Source organism: Opisthocomus hoazin, chromosome 8, assembly GCF_030867145.1.
Source record: "Opisthocomus hoazin isolate bOpiHoa1 chromosome 8, bOpiHoa1.hap1, whole genome shotgun sequence".
Classification (NCBI taxonomy): Eukaryota; Metazoa; Chordata; class Aves; order Opisthocomiformes; family Opisthocomidae; genus Opisthocomus; species Opisthocomus hoazin.
In genome coordinates this window covers 28,873,911-28,891,642 of record NC_134421.1, presented here as the reverse complement: position 1 = coordinate 28,891,642, position 17,732 = coordinate 28,873,911, and the positions used below count along the sequence as shown (strand labels likewise).

At 36.3% G+C, this 17,732-nt stretch overlaps 1 protein-coding gene across 1 annotated transcript in view; it reads left to right on the top strand.

Moving 5' to 3' along the window:
• The window catches only part of PTPRQ (protein tyrosine phosphatase receptor type Q), a 137,943-nt gene that overhangs the window by 25,591 nt on the left and 94,620 nt on the right, over positions 1-17,732 (top strand). Inside the window, exons 17-25 of the mRNA XM_075428396.1 lie at positions 208-468; positions 3,353-3,513; positions 4,448-4,559; positions 5,356-5,582; positions 9,476-9,545; positions 11,611-11,810; positions 13,252-13,501; positions 16,555-16,683; positions 17,452-17,598. Coding sequence (XP_075284511.1) covers positions 208-468; positions 3,353-3,513; positions 4,448-4,559; positions 5,356-5,582; positions 9,476-9,545; positions 11,611-11,810; positions 13,252-13,501; positions 16,555-16,683; positions 17,452-17,598 — 1,557 coding nt within the window. The remainder of the gene's footprint in view (positions 1-207; positions 469-3,352; positions 3,514-4,447; positions 4,560-5,355; positions 5,583-9,475; positions 9,546-11,610; positions 11,811-13,251; positions 13,502-16,554; positions 16,684-17,451; positions 17,599-17,732) is intronic.

The window sequence follows — 17,732 nt, the reverse complement described above, 5'->3', positions numbered from 1 at the left end:
GAGGTTTTAGCCTGTGCAGCATAATAGCACAGTTTACCATATATCCATACAGACATACCTCTGAAATTTGTGTGAATGTTTCATGATGTTGTGAACCCTGAAAACATTTAAATAAAAAACATGTCTTTTTAAAATGTGGTAATTTTCTTATATTTTAAGGACTGTGCATTAAATTTTTCTTTATTATCTGAATATTTTTTACTGTAGAACCAGCTGGGATATGTGGTCTGGCATTAAAAATGGTAAATACTTCCTCTGCAACTTTGATGTGGAATCCAACCAAGACAAACTTCACTTCTTATAAAGCATCTTTATCAAACAACACTTTTATAAACAAGTTCAGGATTCCAGGAGCACTGACTGACTTCAGTGTTACGGACCTGACTGCCGGGGGCATTTATAATTTCACACTGCAAAGACTAAGAGGAAATATTGAAGGAGCTTCTGCTTTCATTGAAATTGTAACAGGTCTGCATGGTTTCTTGCTTTCTCTCCTTGATGGTGAATGGTAGCTGTCAATAACAGTGCACGTTTAGCTTTGTAGATCTCACTTTGTAGAATAACATTGGAATTTCAAGAGATCTTGCATATAATAGTTTGCTGTGGCTGCAGACATACATTACTTATACCCTGTTCTACCTGCATCTAGTGATATGCTACCAGAAACATTATTTTTTTAGCTGTACTGCATTTCTTTTGACCTTTTTTAGTGTTTTCATTATTTTTTAGATCTTATCCTGCAAAGAGTTATGCACGAGCTGGTTTACCTTATCTCATTGATTTCAGTAGGGTTTTTTGCAGTGAGTGAAGTTAAACAGGTTTACAAATGTTTGTAGAGTTAGGGCTGTAGATTGTAAACTACTCCAGTTTAAGGACTGTCTCTTATTAGATATGTGATTAAAACTTAGTGGGGTAAAATCTCAGTCTTGACACGTGTCTGTGTTTTACTGTAATGTAATAGTGTAAAATACAAACTGAATTTAAAGAGCAGAAGATGCGCCAGAACTACTTCAACTGATTTCTTTTACTACTTTCTTACACTACTTTTTATAGGGGTTTCTGTGGCAATGACATGGTGGTATGAGAGACACCTGAGAAGTGTTGGAAGTTGCCATTGACTGACTACTTTGACCAAATGTCGTGACATTTGTATGTCTGCTTTTGGGTTCAGCGCTTGACAAACTGTTTGTGCTTCTGCCTTAGTCAGGGGGACTGGAGCAGGAGGTCAAAGAGAGCCTTTAAAATAAAGTGATGTAGGGTTGAAAATCCTTACGTTTGTTTTGAGGTAATGTCTTGAGGGTAAAATTAATAAGAAGAAATCTTGTATGATTTTAAAGTTTAAACTAGGACCACAATGCTATAATACTTCAATTGCAAATAATATTTTTTTCTAATACAGGGAAGATTTAAGTCGGTTTGGTTGACCTAATGGTGCTTCCTTTTGCTTAAATCTATTGAGATTACATTGTGATGCTGAGCCTGATGATCTGTAACGGTTGATTTTTGAAGAAAATTAACAGGTCATTGTATTTTGCACTCCATATTCACTGATATTTCTGCTCAACCTCAACTAATTCCCAATCCACTCAGAATACGTATTGCGAATATGGAGTAGTATTTCTGTAGGAGATAGTTACAGCGAAATGTTGTTACTATGCTTTTGCACAAATATACTGGATATACACTTTATACAAATATACTGACCACTGCTGGTAAGAAGTGTGTGTGCATGTGTGTGAGTCGGAGAGGAGGGCTGTAGAAGAGCAGGTGCAGTGAGGCTCAAGTGAACCACACTCACACATGCATTCCCTGATGAAGTGCTTACATCTGCAGAAGGGTAGAACTGAGGCTTTTTTCAGTGTCGGTGGGAAGGGTCACTCTCAGTCGTGGGATAATAGTAGGAAGAGCATTAGCTTCATGAGACTAAATTTTCCATGAGGACGTTTTTATGCTTTCTTTTAGTGCTGAGGCAGAAGTAATTCAACTGAGGTAGAGAGATGACTTGAAGTATTGTGATAACTGTACACTCAGAGATTACTCATGGGTCTGTATGAAAAGACCTCTATAAGCATAAAATCCAGCTTTAAAGGAAGTTGAGATCCATGGAAATAATAGTACCGATGATAGCAGTAAGACTTAAAATTTATAAAAGTATACTGAAAGGAAGAAATTATGGTGTCATTTACACTTGCACAACTTCATATATAATAATTTTTCTTTTGTTCTGTTACTATTAAAATAAAGCAACAAGTTAAAAATCATATATATATATGACAAATACAGACTGAATATAAAATTAAGGGTAATATTTGGATATATTGATATTTCAGATAGATTATTTGGTGGCAAAACTGGAGTAATTTGAAATGATTCTGCAGCTTCAGACAGTCGGTGTAAAGAGTTCATGAAAGATGTATAATTAAGCAGATTTGCAGTGAATAAGAAAGGACTGGAGCTCTTTCAGGATGGAAGTGATATGATATTCAGACTGCACAGTATGATATTAGGGTATAAACAGTACTAGAAGATTCATTCTGAAATCTGAAGAACCATGTTATTAATGCAGACAGAGGACTGAGTGCAAGGGTAGTGGCGAATCTGAAGCGTGATGAATAGCGTTACTGACTGGGCTTTTTCTGGGAGATAAGCGTGAGGACAACTGTTAGGTGTGTGCACTTTCCAAAGTAGTAAGGAGACAGATGCACATGGTTATGGATTGCACAAGTAGGTAAATTATACAATATTCTGGATAGATAATGTTTTAATGACCTATTGAAGATGCTAAAATCTGGTTCATTATTAGGTTTAGAGTGGATGATACAGATTTAAAGGCAGAAGAAAGTGAGATGGTGTGACAGGAATAGGTGGAAACTTGGCGTTAATAAAAGGAGTAAAACATCCAAATTTGGGGGACTTAACTCACTAGACTTCATGGAATTACTGGGATTCCAAATACATGAAAAGTATAAAAGAGTTAACAACCTGTGGTTAGCAGCAGAACAAGCACCAGCTATATCTTGAATTTCAACAGTAGTTCTAGTTATGACAGCAGTAGTGCTAATAAGGTGAGGACAGCAGAAATGCCATGACTGTGCAGAGATTCTTTGTTAACTGAACACTGGGCAGGTATCCTTGAGCTTGCTCTCTGCCAATGGGGATGTCTGCACAGCATGGTTGGGAGATGATAAATCAAGTCTCAGAGGTAGCCTAGCAACTGTATATCCAGTAGCGATTATCCTTCATGTAGCAAGTAAACTGTTCTTGGATGCTTTTCTATTCAGTTGTAACTACTAATATATTTGTAAAGGGGGTTATTTAAGTTAATGTCTTTTATTCCGCAATTCTCTTTCAGAACCTGCAAAGCCAGAAGGACTTAAATTCTTCAATGTTTCATCACATTCTTTTTCACTGTACTGGAGACTACCGTATGGACATGCAGACAGATTTCACGTGGATCTTATTCCTGATCATGGTTCTGTTGTTATCCTATATCTTGGAGTTAGGGAGTATCAGGTATGTGCTTTTATTACAGGACTTGCATGGCCAGCTTTTCCTTATGCACTGCTGATATGGAATTCAAGCTTGCTTCCTTAGCTATTTAATGCAAATGAAATGAATATGAAAGTATTAATAAAAAAAATTGATGAGAGCAAATTTCAGCATCCAGAGTTCACAGGTAGTGAAGTTGCTTTTTTTAAAGTCTGCTAGGAGAATACAGCCAGTCATCCAAGGGTTCATGAATAGTTTAACAAAGGAAGGGCAGAGCTATTGAGTAATACAGACTCATTAATTGTGTACTTGCCAGGAAGACCTGTGCTTAAATCATTAATGCAGGCAACATTTCACTGCTAAGCCATCAAAAAGGAACAGGAGCACTTTCTGATTCTGCTGTCTGGAAAATATAATACTATTGGTAGAAATAATGGCTACTCAGGTTTTTTTTCTTTTTTTTTTAATTGGAACTGCAAAGATACAGGTATTTTATATAAATGCTTGCTAAAAAGTTGTTAATTATGTTTATTTCAAAAGATGGGCTAGCTTAAGAGTCAAAAACTTGTAAGTTTTCCAGGCTGCTTTTGTGTTTGTTCTTTCAAAAAGAAATTTTATAATGCTTCATATTTGCTTTGATAATGATGATGATACAGAAAAGCCTCTTTAGATACACTGATAGGTGATTCTGTGATAAAATTAAGTTATTTTTGTTCTCTAATATTGAATGTTATACAAATCTTTTGGAGGGTAGTTAAATAAGATGGCAAAATACTGTACTGCAGCTAACAAACGTAAACTACTATTTTTACTGTTGTAAGTACTATAGTATTTCTAAAAACTTATTAAAAGATCAGTTTCAGTAATGCAGTGCTTAAACTGTTGGGGTTTGGTGGTTTTTTTTTTCCTTTGCATGATTCGTACTCAAAGACTTAAATAAGTCTATGTCCTATATCAGGCCGATTTTTCTAATACTATTCCTGGAACAACATACAGTGTTACAGTTTCTGCAGTTTCCTCTTCACTCTACAGTTCACCTGCGAGTAGAACGGTGACAACAAACGTGACAAGTGAGTTCATAATGACTGATGAAATTTTGTTGCTTTTTTTAACTATGCTTTTTTATATATATTTTATGCATAGTAGTATCTGAGAAATGGTAATCAGTTTTGAACAGTCATTAGAGCTTTTCATCTGCTTTAACCATAAAAAATGGTTCTGAGGTGTTCTATGAGAGCATGAGAGTTTCTCTATCAGATATTTTTAAGAAGCAGCCCTGGATGTTAATTGTAGTTGTATTCATTTATTAGCTTGGCTATTTGAAAAGAAAGCATAAAGGAGAACAATTTACAGGCTGTTGAAAAATGTGCTATTGTGTCATGCAGTAATATCCATAAACCAATAATTTATATGTATAGTGGTAGACTTTGGAGACATTTCAGAAAGACGTGTTTTGTAAGAGAGTGCAGTTTGGTTTTGAATGGTTTTAGGGAAGGGAACTGAAACTAAACATGGTAGAATATCTCAAACATTAAATTGGCTTTAAACTCTGTTTTGTCCATGAAAATCTTGGGCATTACATTTTTTACATTCTTATAGAAGAATGTTCATGGTGTTCCAAAATTCATTTAATCATTTTTTTAACAAGACTCTAGCCAGAAAAAAAAAAAAAGGTGTTTATTCAAGACTACAGTTTTCAGTAGTTTACAGTAGTTTTCTGTTTTATGCTGTTAGGTGATTTAATTTCTTTACTGAAGCTGTGAAGGTGTCTTCATTATCTGGAAACTGAATTAAAAACTGTTTTATATGTGTATGTTTGCACACGTGTGTGTGTGAAACAATTTTTTTTTGTTGTTTTGTTTTTAGATCCTGGGCCTCCTGTGTTCCTTGCAGGTGAAAGAGTGGGCTCTGCTGGGATTCTGCTGTCGTGGAATATGCCACTGCATCCAAATGGGAGAATTCTCTCGTATATTGTTAAATACAAAGAGGTCTGCCCATGGATGCAAGCAGCTTATACACAGGTCACAACAAAGCCAGACAGTTTGGAAGTTCTTCTTACTAGTCTTAACCCTGGAACAACTTATGAAATTACGGTAAAAGCATTACAAATGTCTCTTAGAATTTTGAATTCTGATTTATGGTAAATGGTGTGAGTGTATAGTAGTTTCATACAGTGTTTTCTGAAGGACCTTGCTGATTACCATTTACACATAACAAAATATATTAGCCAGGTATTTGTTTACAGTAGCGGTTTTTAAATCTACTTTAAATAATTTCCAACCAAGATTGTACTAAAACATAGTTTCTTCTATTGATATTCTTATTGAAATATGGCATTATGTGATAAAAAGTAAAAAAGAAAGGGTAGAATTTTCAAAAACATCTAAATCCCCCTTCATCTTCGTTGAGATTTAATCTTTCAAATCACTGGTGCACATGTAGATTCGTAAATCATCTCAGCCACATCTAGAAAATCATGTAGGTAAATTCTTCTTTCTTAGATTTTAAACTTAATCGGTTTAAGAAAGAGTTTTTTTGCCTGAATATCTGTTTAGATGTAGCCTGAAGTAAAAAATGTCATATTTTTACATTCCCTTTCCATAGATTTTGTTCCCTATTCACACTGAATATCTACTGCCAAAATCAATAGATGTATTTTCATGACTTCTATATGTGGAATTTGTTTACACTGAGATTAGGCACTCCTGATCCACCTCTGAACTCTTCAGCAATAAATGACTTCAGGTGGGCAGAAATGGACTGCTGTTCTCTTGGCAATATTTGCTGAGCAGTTCTTCGCCTGGCTTACTCTTTCTTAAGAACCTTGGAGAGGTGCTTCTTTTCAATATCAAGAATGAAATGAAGTTATGTGTTTTATTTGCTTCATTCTATATCATGTAAGTTCATACACCACAAAGCTATAAAAAAATATTGAAGTTGACCAGGCTAGGAATAGGGCTGTACAGTGATTCTTTGTAAAGGTGAGGGGGGTGTGTGTTTGTGTGAAAGTAAAAATTTAATTATGCCTGCCATTGTGGGAAAGTTGTTCACTGCGAATCTAGTTGTGATGACCATACTGATAAAAGAGAGAATATCCACAGCTGGAGAAATGTTTATCCTTTGATCTCCTGCCTCCAGTCACCTGTTAAAAAAAAAAAAAAAACAAAACAAAAAACCACGTAAAAAAAGTTCAGCTACTATTTGAGAAAAGTATTATCAGTTAGACTCTAAGCAGATGAGTCTCATCAGACAAATGAAGTTATTACGAGAATTCAGTTTGCAATTCTGAGTACCTGAGTAGTACTTGTGTGGAGTTCACTGTTAAAGGTTTTGGAAATTCCATTCTTTGCTTCATATATGAATCTTCCCTGGGAAAACAGTGGGACATTTTAAGAATTTGTTTTACTTTGCAATAATTTGCCCTTTGTTGATGTATATGGGAGACAATCCTTCCCGTTGCTGGTGCCCGAAACGTTGATTAGAATTTGGCTCAGGAAAGTGACTTGTGACCCAACAACCTCTGTCTGGCAGGGACCACACGGCTTTTCTCATGAGTGAATAAAAGTCTGTTGGCAAGCTAAGGGTTGTTACGTTCCCTGCTGCTTTGGTGGGTGCCCTGACAACCTGACCCATGAGCAACCTCATGGATTCAATAATGACTCAGGTGGAAACACTTCTTCTACCTCACAGATGTGTCCAAAAAGAAGCATTACATGTTTTTGTTCTCCTGAGCAATTTCTTGTGGTTCTTTGATTAATTTTTGGAGTCTGTTGTATCATTTAAAAGTAGGTCTTGATATTTGCGTAGGTGAAAATTCTTTATTGTTTTAGGGTGCCTGGCTTGGTCCTGTTGTGAAATTCTTTCTGGTAAATACTGTGACAGTGCAGTTCAACGAAGCTTATAAGCTTTGCATATGGCTTTCCAATCCATTTGTAACAGCCCAGTCTGAATTTCTTTATATCTAATGAAAAAAACATTTTAAAAGAAGTAGCAGTTACAAGTGATAATTTGGTAAATCTTGGAGACCTACGGATAATTTTGCACATCTGTTCATTGACAATTTTGTAGAAATATGCATTCAAGATTTTTTCCTAAACTTAAGTAATTAGTGGCAACATACTTGAAGGCATAAAAATTAATACTCCTTCCAAATGTGCACTGCAGCTACTTGAACTTTGGATAGTACTTTGTTACCTGCATGGTAAACTTGTCCTCTTTAAATGTTTCCAAGCTTTTTTCTATAATGGCTCTTTGCGGCAGTGATCTCTAGAAGCTAACAGTACATTGTGTTAGCGTTGAAGAGAAATCAGAATAATTGCTTATCAGTGACACCTTTACCATGCACATTTCTGCATACTTATGTCATAATAACTTTGAGTGTCTCTTGAAACTACACATATGAAATGGCAGTTTCCATGTCTGTCTTAATGCTAGTTTTCCTTTCTGGAGCCTTTTTACAATATCTGCTTTGAGATGAGGCAACAAAAAAATCAGTGTTCAGATGACAACATACCTGTAGATTTATACAATGTAATTTTAATACTGTCAGAATTTTCTGATTGCCTGTCAGCCCCATGAAGATCCCTAAGTAGTTTCCTCAGCTATTGCAATTACTGTAGAATTCATCAACGCTTACTGATGTTTCAGGTCGTTCTCACTGTGACACAGAAGTGGGTGGGGTTGGCTGGAGTCAGGAGGTGTGCGTGTGTGGCGAGGGGGTGTTTGTATGGCTTAGGAAGGACCTGGCCAGCGATACAGGTTCTCCTTCACCAAGCAGAGCGTGCACTGCAATGGGAAGTGGTCGTAGGCATATGCATCCCTTTACAACTGAGATTAAGTCTTCCGTGTTATTTTGTATTTCTTCGCTGTGGTTTGTCTGCCGTGGCTTAGTGCTTTTGTTTAAATAGCTTTACAGTCTTCTGCAAGATGCACAGTTCAGTCCTGAGAAGTGATTAGGGCAGTTTTCCTTTCTGACCTGCTGGCTCCTGCCGCTCTGTTTGTCTGTCATTATCCCCTGCGTGCTGTCACTTCTGCTATGATCCACGCATAGCTTTGCACATCTGCCCTGCTCACCCCGCTTCCCCCACAGTCTGCACCATTGGCTCCCTCAGCACCTCTGCCATACCTTTGTTACCTGACACTGAGAGAAGGAAACTGCCAGCTTTAACCTTAATCTCCTTGCTGGAGAGGTTTTTGCTTTGCCGCTTCTTTCACATACCTCTCACCATCACTGCTGGAATTTTGCTCATGTTTTGCCTTTTGTTGTCTCTGTCACTTCTTTTCGAAATGAGGAGTCAGACTTCATTCCTCTTTCTTTGTAAGTATTGCATGCCATGGCCCATCACCGAGTAAAACTGTCGGTAAGTCCTATACTGCAGAGCAAGTAGCATTGTTGTTACGTTTATCTCCATAAATTCTACCAAAGTCTCAATGCACTGCCCTTCTGCGGGAAGACTCTGCTATAATCGCGAGCATTGAGGCACATCCACCGTAAAGTGCATCCACAGTTCCCTGACCTGTTGTCTTTCTGCCAAAAGGCATGCTTTCCTTGGGTTTCTGCTTTTGATATCCTTCAGGAGTAATTAAAAGAGAACCTATTTTTCTTTTTACTCTTTTAAGATATAGTATGAGTAAAGCAGGAGTGGGGAAGCTGGTTTAAGTGAGTTGTGGTAAGGAAAAGCAGTGTTACTGATATTATTCTTGCTGTTGACTTTAGCATAAAATAGGGACTCAGCACTTTTGAAGTGTGGATATTCACATGAGATTTTCTCAGTTTCTTACACTGATTCATAATTTTTCCTTTTTATTTTTGTGCATTTAGATGTTCGGTATAAATTAATCAATACAGCTATAAAAGGCATGTTCTTTTTTATATTTGTAGTTTGAAAGCTAGAAGGTGAACCTCTGTGTATCCTTAAGATTTTCATAGTCCCTGAAACTATATATCCTATAGATTCTCTAATGTGACTTTTTTTTTTTTCTGTAGGTTGCTGCTGAGAACAGTGCTGGTGTTGGGGTATTCAGCGATCCTTTTCTTTTTCAGACTGCAGAAAGTGGTAACTATAATAAAGCTGCTAATCATTTTAATTAAAGCTGCTCTAATTTTTTTCAGATAAAGTATCCATGGCACATGTTATACTTGAACAAATTCTGATGCATTTAGAACAAAATCATGATTTGTTTTCTTATTCTCTCAGTGGAAAACGTGCATTTTGTCCTATTTGCTTGTAACAGCATTTAGGGTGTGCATATATGTGTTTCTTATACGCAAAGTGTGTTTCTGTTGGGGTTTTCCTATGCCAGTGGGCTGCTTCTAGAAAATGGGGTCACAGGAGAGCAGAGCTACCTATCAAGTGGATCCATCTGCTGTTGCCTGCAGCAGTACTAGGAGACAGACTTTGTTGTGGGATCAGCTCTTGCATTGCCTACTTATGTCAAGCCATATTTGTTTAGTGCTGGAGTCAAGTGCCTTCCCTACAAAGCCCAGCAAAGAATGTGTTTTACTAAGTTTCTACTTCATTCTGAAGAAAAAAGAAGTAAAATACATGGCTGAAATGGAAATTTGACTTGATTGTTTTTGAAGATTAAAAAATTGTAATTATAGTCTGAAATTGCGTAATCTTTATTAATCTAGTGTTAATAGTCTTGCTCATCCTCCAGAAGCAGTTGAGCCTTGGCTGAAGAACTGGCATCAGGCCAGTTACGTTGGGGTGAAAAAGTCTTAGTGGAAAACAGAATTTGTGCTGCCATGGCGGTGACCATCCCTCTGTGTTTACTCCTGGTTGGTTTCTGTAGCTGTGCAAACCGCAGACTGCCACATCTCAGTTAATGGCAGGAAATCAGCACTCTGCATCAGATTTCTGGGATAACACAACAAATTATGAAATGAAATATAGGAAGGGGTAGTAAACTTGCCGTGTGGAGCTATGCAAGATCACTGTTTTTAACTATTCTTTGTATGTTATTGTTAGTAGAAAACCTTATTTCCCTGAGCTTTATTTACACTTTTGACAGAGGCATCAGTTTCTCCATACAAGAACATTAGCTTTTTACATTTTATGCATTTCTGCTTACATTTTATTAAAGCTAAAATCTCTTATTATAAATGTAATTGGAACGTTCCTTCAAATTCTAGGTGAGAGTTCTGTGTTGCTGATACTACAGTTACACTTTTACCTTCTCAACCTTTTTTTTTTAAACTCCTGCTTTGGTGGTTAAATAAACCCCAACATATCGATTAACATGAAGAGGTACAGCTGAAAGTAGGAAAGTTAGACAGAAGATATGATTATTTAAATATAAAGGCTGTAGTCTGGGAAGGCAGTGAAAGATCTGCAAAAGATTCAGCAGAGCCGAAGCAAGAGCTGAATATGAGGCTTGACAGATCTGTCTCAATTCATCTGTGGAGATCTGTAGTTGTGGACACTTGTATATATGTATATTTTTAAGGCAGCATAACCGTTTTCTCCTTAGTACTAAGGTTAGCTATTGCAGACACTTCTACTGCCTCTGCCATGCAGTCAGGACTGAGAGAGCTACAGTGCTCTAATTCTCAGGGAAGTTCATATAGCTTGTAAAATCTCATTTAAATGCTGCATCCCATTCCTTTGTGCTGTGATTAATACAAATGCTCTGTCAAAAGGACCTGGAAACTGTCACTGATACAAAGAACACCATTTCTATAGTAATAGGTAACATTCAAATTAAATTGAGCTATTTAAAGCTACTAAAAATCTATATCCAGCTGAAGAGATGACACAGGTAAAATGAAATAAAACACCCAGTGCTGTTATATGCTCTTAAACAAACAAAGATGGGCAAAAATTTGCTATTTCTGACACAGCAGATAATTTGCTTCTAGGAAGAGTATTTTTAAGTTGGCAAAACCAATTACTATATTATTATGAGACTGAAATAATTATATGTCTCACTTAAACTAGATTGGAAAAAGCTGGTTGCATATCAGCTACTTTACATGTGTTTGTGAATGGTTGTTATTTGTCTGCTTCAGGGTTTGGAAGCTAGAAATGGCATTGCAAAAAAAAAAAAGGGATTTTTTTTTTTTTCCAGTGCTGAGAAAAAAAAGTATGTCTCACTGCTTTTGTTTGTTTTGTTTTCAAGCTCCAGGTAAAGTAGTGAATCTCACAGTTGAAGCCTTAAATTATTCAGCTGTAAATCTGATCTGGTTTCTCCCTCGGCAACCAAATGGAAAGATAACTAGTTTCAAGATTAGTGTGAAACATGCAAGAAGTGGAATTGTAGTGAAAGATGTCTTGGTTAAAGTAGAGGACCTTCTGTCTGGGAGGTTACCAGAATGTAATGTAAGTGCTGTAAACCTTTTAAATTAGAAATAGACTCAAGCTGCAGAATATGGTTTTACGTTTGAATTTTGAGACATAAAAAATGTGGAGGCTTGCTTTTCAGAACAATCCCAAATAATTTACAAACTTAGGCCCAAGGCAGGATATAATGGTTGAAGAAAATCGTTTCTATCCGAAATAGTTTAAATGGAATACTTTCCCTTGAAAAGCTCAGTTTAATCAAAGTTAAAATGTTAAGAAAGGGTCAATTTGGTGTCCTTGTAATAGAAAATGATGAAATAGATAATTTTCATTTTTTTTCAGCTTTCTTTTTTTTGTATTTGTTTTGTACAGCATGCAGTTAGAAAAGGCAGTATTTTTTTTTTTGTTTGGTTAGTGGGGACAATGTAATGTTAATATCTTATTTTTATATATAGCATGATAATGCATTTTATATTTTAAATGTATGCTTTATTCTGTATATCACATTTCAACATTATTTCAATACTTTTCATATCAAAGTAAAAACATCCACTATTAGCAGCGTGATTTTTAAAAAAAATGGTTTTAGCCCGAGTTGTTCTTAAAATAAGCATTCATTGAAATGTTTCTGAATTTTGACTATTCATTTGATTCACAACAGTAACCAATGTAACCTTGAAGAATTTCTTGAAGAAAATTCTCTTTTCCAGTGTTTATTCTCCTTTTCCTCTTTATTCTGAGCAGAGTGTTGCGATTCCTTGGATGTCAAGTTGTCTAACTTTTTTTTCTTTTACTTTTTCTTTTGTTTTTGTTGTCCTCAGGATGCTAGATTTAGTACTTTAATGAAAAGTGCCATATTCAATTATAAAAATTATCAGGACTTTGATTTCAGATTTATTTGGTAGATCATCTTGGGCGTTGTGAAGGTTCGCAACATCAGGCTGATTTAATTCAGCACTGAGAAGAGAGACTGCCACCTACTGAATCATAAGCGTTGGTTATTGTAATATCTAGCAGTTTTTCAGAGGTGTCTTCTGACAGTATGGAGTAGGAAACCCTTGTATGGTCTTATCTATTATATATGGATATATGTATGCAATATATGTATATATATATCCATACATATAACATACATGTGATGTAGAAGGCCCTCACTAGGGAACTTTTGTTTTTAAGAGAGAGACTGAACACTGGAAATGGAATCTGGGAATAATTAAATGAATCCTAGAGAGTTGCTTCTGTTCAGTCAGGTTTGAGAATTTTTGGGATAAGGCAGGAAATTATAATACTGTCACAAACAAGATGTACTGGCAGTGTCAGCTAATGAAATGATAACCTAAATTTGGACGTTGAAGTATAAAAAGGAGAACCAATTTTGGGTAATTTTATTTCAAAGATGGTCTCCCTTTTTTGATCTACATATATTTACAATTATAGGTTATCGATGCAGCTTATCATGTTTCATATTTTGTCTTTATAGGATAACAGTGAATCATTTTTGTGGAGTACTACCACTCCTTCAACTACTTTTGGCAAATCCACAATTCCTTCACGGACTACAGTTACACCAAGTACAGAGGCACCGAGTCAAGTGAGCTCTGTTTGGAATGAACCAATTAGTTTTGTTATAACTAACCTCAGGCCATATACCACCTACCTTTTTGAAGTCTCTGCAGTTACCACCGAAGCAGGTTACATTGACAGTGCAATTGTCCGGACACCAGAATCAGGTACATACTGCTTTCAAATGGAAATAAAGTTCTCAGATGTATATGAAAACTTCAAGATATCAGTTTGAAATTACATTGCAAGATACTTCAGTCCAAATCTGTCTTTATCTGTATCATGCTCTTGTATTTATACGATTACTTAATTTTACCTGATGGAATCAACTGAAAGTGTGTGTAGCTATTAATGTATCTAATAATGTACAGTAGTGGGAATTCAGCTATTATTAGAAGTCAAAGATGTCAAAGTATGCTCAGGACAGATCAAATTTTATGAAAAACTGAGGATAGTGTAAGAACTGCAATTAATGGCACAATGGAAGGAGAATTAAAAATACAGATGGAAAGAAAAGGCATTAAGCATGGTATTTGGAAAGTATGAGTATTGTATACATAGCAATGCACTTAAAGCTTCTGTGCCTTTGTGGAAAAATAAGCAGAAGAAAGAAAACTCCTGTCCCATGGTTCCTCAATCTGGACTTCCTGCACAAAGTTGTTCAGTGCTGAAGAAATCTTTAAACAGTAGGAGAACTGATTTTGGATTACCTGCGATTCTCTGAGAAGTTAGAATTGGAAACAAAGGTTGTCTAGGAGCAGGAGTTTTATAATGATTTAGGTAGCTGGCAATAATATTAGTAGAGCCATACCAAAAACATGTTCTAGAGGAATATTATTCTGCCTTTCTGTTTGCTCGTACATCATTCTTTTGCCTGACACAGTTTGATGTTACTGGGTTCACCTTTCATGCATCCAGAATTCATTGCACTATTCAGATGAAAGTAAATTTAATTCCCTCCTAACGCTGTTCATTTGAATTGCTTGGCTATAGTTAAAATATCCTTAGTTTGCCGTTCTGTCTGGGGTTAATGAACCTTTGGATAGTTTCTATTCTAATGATCTCAGACCTAAATTCCAGTTTATTTTTCACCCTGTTAACATCCTAGGATAGGTGCACTGATAATAAGAAAACCCTGGAAAGTGACAAAAAGCTTATGCAACGGGGCTTAGTTCTGCCAAATACATAGAAAGATGTCAGCTGTTTGAAAGATAAGATCTTCAGTCCTTGCGTACCAGGTGACTGTACAGACAGGCCTCATTCATGAAAGCATGGTCTGGGGAAAGGGAGATTGGCTTACTGGTCAGTGTGGGTGGATGTGTGCTCAGAGCACGCCCACAGTCAGGCCCAAGCCTCAACAAGTCCTTCCTCTTGGCAGCACACTGGCACACCCAAGCTTCTGGATCCACTTCCATTAGATCTTCACCTTATGAGCATTCAGGGACTTGCTGAAGTGCTCCCCTGTGAGTCCTGCGTGCCTGTGCGCCAAGGAACCTGTTTGGAGGCTGGCTGTAGAGTTGGCTGGTGATTTGTTAGGAAGGCATTGTACATTGATAGATGTTTTGACTCGTTATTTTTATTTTCTTACCTTTCATTTACTTCAACGGGAAATATATTTTTACATGCTAAAGTTCGTATTTATCTATGTAGCCTATAAGTAAAATCATGATTTAGGAGTGCTGCTGTGGTAACAGGTTCCCCCTCCAGCATCAAGCACCATCATCCAGTCTCTGTAATTACTGAAATCCCCTTCCCTTCTCCAGATGTCTTGGTTCTTACAAGAATCTCTTTAGTGTCACACTAGCCCCCCCCCCCCCCCAAGTTACCAGTTTCTCCTACAGTCAAAACCTCACGTTTCAGTCCTCTGCTGGAGTGTCTGAGATGAAGCTGGAGGGAGAGGAGTTGATAGATGATAGTTTGTGAAAGCAGGCGGGAGGATGGGAGCACATTTATTTCAAATATCACTTTTCTGCTCACACAGCAGCATGACACGGAGTTGTTGTCATGCGCCTGTCGCCACACAGATGAAAGTGATATATGTCCCTACTGTGTAGCTCATTGATGTTCCATTGTCAAATGCTGAAAATTATTTCTGTCCTCCCCAACCAGAATTTCCTGAGCTGTGCTGAAGCTCTCCTGTGTTCCTGAGAAAGATGATATTTTCCTTGCTTTTTTTTTTTTTTGAAAAAAAGGCTACTTCCTTAAAGTATTTTAAAATGCTTCATTATAAACATTTTTTGAAAACTCAGCGTGCAAGTATTTCCTTTGCTGGGATGGCTGTCAATGGGAGGATACTTCTATGAAGAGGGAAAGATTTAAACCTTAAAAAGAAAAAGTAGACTCTTAATATGATATTTCAGAATTATGTGCAATTGTAGCTGATGCAATTTGCATAACTAAGAATGATGAAGTAGTCACTACTGTCCAATCTATAGCATATCTTTCAGGAATTGCATGATTTTTCATTTCTTTCATTTGTATATTAGTTTTTACAAAAGACTATAGTACTTTTTAAGAATAGTATGTTAGTTGCATATTTGTTTACAGAATCAGTCTGTATCTCCATATTGGCTTAAATCTCACACATGACATATCAAGACCTGATTTTCGAGAAATGCGTATCAAGCAGTTCCCATAAGTTTACTTGTGTACGCAGCATTTTTGAAGATCAGGTTTGTTTTTTCTCTACATGGATGTAAAAAATTCCACCTTCTTTAGCTGTCTTTGGATTCAGATTTTAATCTCAATAGTAATCTGTCATTAATTTATCAATGCTGTAAGGTATACTTTAGAAAGGACAGGGGTGGGATTCCATAATCTTTAAGTGTTGGATTCATTTAATCTATGTGAATAGTTTCATGAAAATAGAAAATTACTCAAGTTTGCAATGTTTTTGCAAGCTCAGTTTGTACCAGGTTTACCTTTTTGCATAGTAATGTATATCATTAGTGCTGTCACAAATCCTTGCTAAACTTGGTAGAATCCCTGCCACCTTTGTCTTTTAAGGATTGTTTCATACTACCAGCTCTCTTGATATCTTTTGCGCACGTTACCTTAAAAAAGAAAGAAAATAAAAATAAGTCATTTTAATGAGATATGCTTTTAATATAGCTTCCCTTCAGAATATTTTATGTTGAAAATGAATTGTCTGATATGTGGTTCTTGGAAATCCTAATATAAATTATTTTATGTTCAAAGACTTTTTCCAATATTGTTTAAGTTCCAGAAGATCCACCACAAAATTTTGCCAAGAGCAATATTACAGCAAAGTCTTTCTCAGTGGTGTGGGACCCCCCAGCCATAGTAACAGGAAAGTTTAGTTACAGAGTTCAGCTGTATGGACCATCTGGTAAGTCTGAATTGATGTTTTTATTTCTTTTTCTTTTTTGTGATTATGTCCTTACACTTCATTCTTAGTGTCCCTGCCAGTCAAGAATGAATATTTGAAAGCAGTGCCATGTATCCTTTTTACTTCTAAATATTTTTTAGAATAATTTTAGGGGACAATTCTGTCCATCATGAGGAAGAGTACACAATTAAATTCATATTAGATATTCTTAAGAGTGGAGGAAACCGACTTTCTTCACTCTTTCGGAGAGATGGCAGGCTGAGCTCGCAGCTGAATTAAGGTGCATGTATATCCATATATCCAGATCATTCTGTAGTATGCCTTTATTCTCTTCTCTTTCTGTTAAAGATTTCTGGAGGATTTTCATTCCCATGTAGTATACGATCAACTATATGAGTCTGTTTTGATGGTTTTGTAATTTTTTTAATGTAGATATGTATAGATAAAGAAATTATATAACTGCCTGTAGTGAAGTAGGAAGTTATTGAGCTGTATGCTAATGTTTTTATGAGACCACACAGGAAAAGCAATAGAAATTAATTTATAAACAAAAAAAATCCCTTCCTCTTAAAACCCATACCTCCTTTAGATGGCTTGTTTGCTTGCTTGTTTGTTTTTTCTCCCAGACATTCAGTATTATTTCCAATGAATTTGATACTAAATTAGCTTTTTCACAAACAAATTTAGTTTCTCGTCGTTCATCATCCTGGAAAGTAGCTGTGGACTGTTTTTATTTTTGATCTAGAATCTCTTCATTTTTCATTCCAGGTCATATTCTGGGTAACAGCACAAAAGATCACAAGTTTCTATTTAGTAACCTTTTGCCGTTTACAACATACGACGTGTACGTCAGTGCTGAGACAAGTGCTGGGGTGGGGCCAAAGACTAACCTTACAGTTTTCACTCCTGCAGACGGTAAGTAAACATAGAGAAGTGCAGTGAACGGGCTGTGCATGATAACTGCTTTCAGTTTTCCCTTCAGAGCCTTTGAGGTACTTTGCAGAGGAAAGAATGGGTGTGTTAGAGTGTTACAAGAGAGGGATAAAAAG